This window comes from Acipenser ruthenus, unplaced genomic scaffold (genome assembly GCF_902713425.1).
Source record: "Acipenser ruthenus unplaced genomic scaffold, fAciRut3.2 maternal haplotype, whole genome shotgun sequence".
NCBI lineage: Eukaryota > Metazoa > Chordata > Actinopteri > Acipenseriformes > Acipenseridae > Acipenser > Acipenser ruthenus.
The window spans coordinates 5,001-12,500 of NW_026708181.1; the positions used below are offsets into that span (position 1 = coordinate 5,001).

The following is a 7,500-nucleotide window of genomic DNA, read 5'->3' on the forward strand; positions in this document are numbered from 1 at the left end:
TTAACAAGGGAACATTATTCAGCAGCTTTCATTGGACTATGAAGCTGAGGGAGTTCATTCTATATAGAGGGGGTGGAATTCAATATGTTAACAAGGGAACATTATTCAGCAGCTTTCATTGGACTCTATGAAGCTGAGGGAGTTCATTCTATAGAGGGGGTGGAATTCAATATGTTAACAAGGGAACATTATTCAGCAGCTTTCATTGGACTCTATGAAGCTGAGGGAGTTCATTCTATATAGAGGGGGTGGAATTCAATATGTTAACAAGGGAACATTATTCAGCAGCTTTCATTGGACTCTATGAAGCAGAGTGAGTTCCTTCTCTAGGGGGATGCTATACCTCTGGCCCTGGCTGTATAAATATAAAGAATGGACCTGGTTCTCTTCTCTTCTTCGCTGGTCTGGAGAGAGTTGCAGGGTGAGGGGAGTGTCACTCCCTCGAGGTGGTAACGCAGTGTCACACAGACCCGCTCACAAAGTGGCTGATCTTCCACCAGGACGTGGCTCTGCGTGGCACTGCAGCCCCAGAGCTGCTGTCTCACCGCACGTGGGAACGATTCCACTGTGTGCTGTGGCTTCCTGTGTTTATACTGCAGCGTATTCACCCTCAAGGAGGGCAAACCAGGGCTTTAAACCCGTCCTCTGACCTGCAATTAGCACTCGAGGCACGCCTGCCCCGCTTCACTTCTGTTAAAGGACTTTCACAAACAGAACAGGCCCTTTGCAGTCACCGAGCACTTTATTTTAACCGTAAATAACCCGCAGTTTTACCATGCACTAAATACACGGAGAGCAATGCTGCAGCAAAGCCGATCCCCGCGTTTACTGCGCTTCGCTGCACTTTGGCGTGGCAGTGAGACGCTTGCTCGCAGTTGCTTGTATTCCTGATGCACGGAATGTTTCTATCTGTTACGCGGACGCTTTTCTTTAGGTTAGAAAACGGTTTGAAAGGTGTGATCATTTCACAGTTAATGAAAGAAAGAAAGGAAGAAAGGAAGAAAGGAAGGATTAAGCAGGCGAGGGAAGGCACCGCCTGCTGTTTCGGACGGAAAGAAAATTTAATTGTTCAATCCCCGGATGAAAAAAAAAACAAAAAAGAATTGATCGGATTATCGGTGGCCCCTCCCACTGATACCCAAGAGGGGTGTGTTTAGAACGCGGGGCGTGGTTCGAAAGGTCTCAACGCGAGAAAGGCGTGGTCTGGTTGAGTTCTGCATTCTATCTGGGGCGGGGTTAGGAGACGGTATGTTGCCTTGCTTTCAATCAGCGCCGGGCGTGGTTATCTGAGGAGGCGTGGTCGGTGGGAGGGGCCTCCGGTGAAGTAAAAAGAGCCCTCAGAATTTGAAACATCTCATTCATTCTGCTATCCGATCAAAGCGATTGCTGGAGGCTCGGGATTATAAGAGATAAAGAAAGCGAGGTAGACTGACCCGAGGAAAGGGAGTCGCGTTGTCAAACGCAGTAGAAAAATCAATTAGATCATTAATAACAACAGTGCTACCTGAAATCACAGCGCAATATAATCGATAATAAAAAGATATTTTAGTAATATTACTGTATTGTCATTCCCCAATAAATACTTCAAATATGGATCGCAAAATTCCCGACTTCTCCGGCACATGGAAAATGAAAAGCTCGTTGAATTTCGAGGAGTTGCTGAAAGCTCTCGGTAAGTCTCTCTCTGTGATTTCAGCGGCGGGTTACAGACAGTGCCTGCATTTTACACGGCTATTGGGTTAAAAAAAATAAATAAAAAAGGATTTTAGAGGCAAATTAAAAAATATAGCTGAAAGGAATGGCAATAATATATATTAGGGCAGCAGTGTGGAGTAGTGGTTAGGGCTCTGGACTCTTGACCGGAGGGTTGTGGGTTCAGTCCCCAGTGGGGGACACTGCTGCTGTACCCTTGAGCAAGGTACTTTACCTAGATTGCTCCAGTAAAAACCCAACTGTATAAATGGGGAATTGTATGTAAAATAATGTGATATCTGTATAATGTAAAATAATGTATAATGTGATATCTTGTAACAATTGTAAGTCGCCCTGGATAAGGTCGTCTGCTAAGAAATAAATAATAATAATAAATAATAATAATATAATGACAATACAATAAGTATAAAGCTAAGTTTAGCGATTGCTAACGCCTTTGTGTTAACGTGTGGTACAAAAACACAGACAATTATAAAAACAAATACGTCTAGTGTTATGTTTGCATGGAAAATATATTGGACTACACGCACACACACACACGCACTCTCACACCACACACACGCACACACACACATACACACTGACACGCACACGCACTCACACACGCACACACACGCACACGCACACACACAACGTAAGTTCTGAGACAATTCACACAGAGATATGCATGTAGAATAATGCGATGCTTAACTCTGGCACAGCGCTGTAAATGCTTGTATATAAAACACGGGTGCTTTATGTTAAGATGCTAAATGACAACGCGATTTCACAAAGGCAGTGAAAGGAACCTTTTCTAAGAGGCTCACGCGGTCCCGGCAGTCCCACTCGGCTCCAGTCGGCACGGCCGCCCCGTTTGATCGGGTCAAGCCGAGTGGCCCTGTATTGTCATTCTGCACTATGCACGCATTTGCCATTCAATGAAGGCGGGTGTTTTTGTAGCCGTTACAGTACCGATAGGATGCGGTTGAATCGCCTGGCTGCAGTGGTAATGGGCGCTACAGGCAGAGCTGTTTCCTCGATTGATGTTTGATCGCTGTCCTCGTTTGCAATACAATGCATCAGCCGCTGACCCAGACAAGAGCATCTGGACTCGCTGTGAAGCTTCTCCCGGGTTTACAACAATGATTCCATTAGAAGCGTGCAAAATATATAATAATAATAATAATAATAATAATAATAATGCATGTTTAACAAACGGTGTCAATATACATTAATTAGAAAAAAAAATTGATGTCGATTAAATTGACAACAGGAGGATTATTGATGTATTTATTTATTTATTTTCTGTAAAGTCGCTGCCTTTGAGAGCAGTTTGAGAAGCAGAAGCGGCAGCCCGATCGCTTCCCTGCACACTGCACTCCTCGACTCGGGGGTGGGGGGTCCGGTTCAGTACAAACGGAACTGGTTTTGAGCGGGAGGCGGGGGCGCTGCTCAATGCATTTCATCGCTCTCCACCTTCATCTCGGCGTATCGAGACTTAACCCGGGGTCGCCACCAGCACAGCAATGCAAACACTGGGATTCCAGAGCCGATTCCACGTGCAGCAAACACTGGGACTCCAGAGCCGATTCCACGTGCAGCAAGCACTGGGACTCCAGAGCCGATTCCACGTGCAGCAAACACTGGGACTCCAGAGCCGATTCCACGTGCAGCAAACACCGGGACTCCAGAGCCGGTCCCATGTGCAGCAAACACTGGGACTCCAGAGCCGATTCCACGTGCAGCAAACACTGGGGCTCCAGAGCCGATTCCACGTGCAGCAAACACCGGGACTCCAGAGCCGGTCCCACGTGCAGCAAACACTGGGACTCCAGAGCCGATTCCACGTGCAGCAAACACCGGGACTCCAGAGCCGGTCCCACGTGCAGCAAACACCGGGACTCCAGAGCCGATTCCACGTGCAGCAAACACTGGGACTCCAGAGCCGGTCCCACGTGCAGCAAACACTGGGACTCCAGAGCCGGTTCCATGTGCAGCAGCGTTACAGGTGCACGCAGGAAATAGCAGCGGACGCGCTCCAGTCTGTTAAACGCGCCATGCTTTGGACGCTGGAAGCAGATGGTTCAAATAGCCGGTGGTTTATTTTAGGGGGTGTTTATTATGGGGTTGCGAGCGGAATGGACACCTCCTGGTAAAGTGATCCGAGGGTTGCTCCCGGACCGCGGCAGAGAGCAGGCAGGGATCGGATCGGAGCGCAGCGTTTTACCAGGCAAGCAGTTCATAGAGACAGACGCGCTATTCTGAGGGGGTTTATTTTGATCAACGCCTCCCCTTGTGTTACCCGCTGTACATTTTGCAGTTTCACATATTTACACTATGCCACACAAACAGGACAGGATAACTATAGCAGCGGTGTCTCTACCTATCGTGGGTCAGTCCTGGGGGTGATTGTGATTGTGTATCTCATCTCATCTCTCTCTCTCTCTCTCTCTCTCTCTCTCTCTCTCTCTCTCTCTCTCTCTCTCTCTCTCTCTCTCAGCGGTGAACGTGATGCTGCGGAAGATCGCCGTGGCCGCTGCCTCCAAGCCTGCGGTGGAGATCCGGCAGGATGGGGAGTCGTTCTACATCAAGACCTCCACCACGGTGCGGACCACCGAGATCAGCTTCACGGTGGGGCAGGACTTCACCGAGCAGACTGTGGACGGGAGACCCTGCCGGGTACGGAGGGGAAGGGGGGGAGGGGGCTAATCAAGCTGGAATGGGTGAAACAGCCTGTCTAAATCCCCCACCTGTGTACCTGTCTAAATCCCCCACCTGTGTACCTGTCTAAATCCCCCACCTGTGTACCTGTCTAAATCCCCCACCTGTGTACCTGTCTAAATACCCCACCTGTGTACCTGTCTAAATACATCAGCTAAAAACCTCCTTCAACCAATTATTATTATTATTTGTTTATTTAGCAGACGCCTTTATACTAGGGTGTGTGAACTATGCATCATCTGCAGAGTCACTTACAATTACGTCTCACCCGAAAGACGGAGCACAAGGAGGTGAAGTGACTTGCTCAGGGTCACACAATGAGTCAGTGGCTGAGGTGGGATTTGAACCAGGGACCTCCTGGTTACAAGCCCTTTTCTTTAACCACTGGACCACACAGCCTCCCAACCAATGAGTATTGTATGTGCTTATTTGAGTCATTTTGCATTCTATCCATCATCCTTATTCACTTCCCATTTTCTTACATTGTTTTATTTAGATTTTGTAATTATTATTATTATTATTATTATTATTATTCTTATTATTGTATAATTAGTTTTTGCTGCTTCTTGATGCTGCATGCTTCTGTCCAGTGCAGCTCTGTGAGACGCTGTGACCGCTCTGTATAAATATCTAACTGGACCACACTGACCAGCCCCCCCGTCTCCCCTCACAGAGCTCCCCTTGCTGGGACACAGACTCCCGAATCCACTGTGCACAGACCCTGCTGAAGGGGGAGGGGCCCCAAACCTCCTGGACCCGCGAGATAACCAACGACGGGGAACTCATACTGGTGAGGAACCGGGGAGCCCTATTAGCGTTGCGCGCATTGAAACCGGTGCGACACTGATAACCTTCCCCTGAAGAGGCTTTTTCAGAAGCAGATTTTTTGTTGTTGCTGGAAGAGTTTCTGCAGTTTACTCTTTACCACACCTCTCTGTGCTTCACAATGCTTCCCTATGCTTTACCAGACCTCTCTGTGCTTTACAGTGCTTCCCTATGCTTTACCAGACCTCTCTGTGCTTTACAATGCCTCCCTGTGCTTTACCAGACCTCTCTGTGCTTTACAGTGCTTCCCTATGCTTTACCAGACCTCTCTGTGCTTTACAATGCTTCCCTATGCTTTACCAGACCTCTCTGTGCTTTGCAATGCTTCCCTATGCTTTACCAGACCTCTCTGTGCTTTACAATGCTTCCCTATGCTTTACCACACCTCTCTGTGCTTCACAATGCTTCCCTATGCTTTACCAGACCTCTCTGTGCTTTACAATGCTTCCCTATGCTTTACCAGACCTCTCTGTGCTTTACAATGCTTCCCTATGCTTTACCAGACCTCTCTGTGCTTTACAATGCTTCCCTATGCTTTACCACACCTCTCTGTGCTTCACAATGCTTCCCTATGCTTTACCACACCTCTCTGTGCTTCACAATGCTTCCCTATGCTTTACCAGACCTCTCTGTGCTTTACAATGCTTCCCTATGCTTTACCACACCTCTCTGTGCTTTACCATGCTTCCCTGTGCCTTGCTATGTTTTCACTGTGCTAAGGGCTAGTTAGTCAGTAGGCTTGGGGTGCAGTGATCTCAAACGTCTGACCCCTGTCTGTAGTTGAAACTCTGTGAGCTTTGCAGTGTCATTGAAAGGGCTGGAGTGCGTTTCCTGATTTGTGTCTTTGTGATTTTCAGACGATGAGAGCTGACGATGTGATCTGCACCAGAGTGTACACGAGAGAGTGAGGAGAGAGGAAGCAAAGAAACAAACCAACAGCGATGAGGAAACGCTTTCATTAGGATCTGAATCTAACTGGAGCAGCAAGATCTACCAGCTACCCCCCCTTCTATCGCAGAAACACCCATCCCTCCCACATCATCCATACACACACACACCCATCCCTCCCATCCACCCATCCCTACACACACACCTATCCCTCCCACATCATCCATATACACACACACATCCCTCCCATCCACCCATCCATCTCGCCCATCCCTACACACACACACACACCCATCCCTCCCATCCACCCATCCATCTCACCCATCCCTACACACACACCTATCCATCCATACACACACACACACACACCCATCCCTCCCATCCACCCATCCCTACACACACCTATCCCTCCCAAATCATCCATACACACACACACCCATCCCTCCCATCCACCCATCCATCTCACCCATCCCTACACACACACCTATCCCTCCCACATCATCCACACACACACATCCATCCCACCCATCCCTACACACACACACACACACACCCATCCACCCATCCCTACACACACACCTATCCCTCCCACATCATCCACACACACACATCCATCCCACCCATCCCTACACACACACACACACACACCCATCCCTCCCATCCACCCATCCACCCACCCATCCCGACACACACACACACCCATCCATCCCTACACACACACACACACCCGGGTTACAGTTGAGTGCAGTCTGTACTCACAGCTGATGCTGGGTGTTTAACACTTCAGATGAAAAGCTATCAGTGCTAACAGCAGTATAATATGAGTAGCAGGCTCTTGTGTATTCCAGTGAAGACGTCTTTATTGCTTGGTTTATTAGCTGTTGTCTGTGTTTTTTTTTTAAGTTTCCTGGATATATCCCGTGTCTTTGTCAGCCCGTCCAGTATTGCTTCATTTTTTTTAACTGATATTTATTTTGTTAATATTTTACAGAATGTGTTTTGTGTTTTTTTAGTAAGTTTTGCTTGTGCTGTTTTTTTTTTTTTTTTTTTACGTGAACGTCAGGCGTTGATGTTTGCTGAAAAAATAAAGTCTGACTCGATGACATCATGCTGTCTTTATTATCCAATAGGAAGCTGTTCAGTCTGACTCCTCCCCCGTATCTGTTTGCAGGGGGGGGGTTGTGCATGGGAATTGTTTCTGGAGAATTATTATAAAAGCTTCCCACAGTGAAAGTGAGTATAACCGTGGGGACAGCATGGGGGGGGGGGGCTGCAGATGAGCAGGGGGGGCTCTTGCTGAAGGTCAGTAATCAGCCGTCACTCGCACTGCGCCGGGCAGCCCTGCTGTTCTTTCCTCAGTGATGGATGTCACAC

At 48.1% G+C, this 7,500-nt stretch overlaps 1 protein-coding gene across 2 annotated transcripts; it reads left to right on the forward strand.

The window, feature by feature from the left end:
- The first annotated feature begins 1,200 nt into the window (after nucleotides 1-1,200).
- LOC117970151 (cellular retinoic acid-binding protein 2-like) lies at nucleotides 1,201-6,505 on the forward strand. 2 transcript variants are annotated; one of them, XM_059020213.1, is made up of 4 exons: nucleotides 1,201-1,672; nucleotides 4,193-4,371; nucleotides 5,087-5,203; nucleotides 6,096-6,505. In XM_059020213.1, exons 1-4 carry the CDS (start codon nucleotides 1,591-1,593, stop codon nucleotides 6,144-6,146), a joined length of 429 nt encoding a protein of 142 aa, XP_058876196.1. In that variant the 5' UTR covers nucleotides 1,201-1,590; the 3' UTR covers nucleotides 6,147-6,505. The 2 variants fall into 2 exon arrangements, with proteins under 2 accessions (XP_058876196.1, XP_058876195.1); XM_059020212.1 differs by lacking the exon at nucleotides 1,201-1,672 and adding an exon at nucleotides 3,100-3,922.
- The last annotated feature ends 995 nt before the right edge of the window (nucleotides 6,506-7,500 follow it).

Excerpts from the sequence above, each read along its gene's own strand:
- LOC117970151 (XM_059020212.1), top strand. The coding sequence starts at position 3,814 with ATGGGGTTGCGAGCGGAATGGACACCTCCTGGTAAAGTGATCCGAGGG. Across the intron at positions 3,923-4,192 it reads GGAGCGCAGCGTTTTACCAG|CGGTGAACGTGATGCTGCGG; the intron begins GCAAGCAGTTCA and ends TCTCTCTCTCAG. Across the intron at positions 5,204-6,095 it reads ACGACGGGGAACTCATACTG|ACGATGAGAGCTGACGATGT; the intron begins GTGAGGAACCGG and ends TGTGATTTTCAG.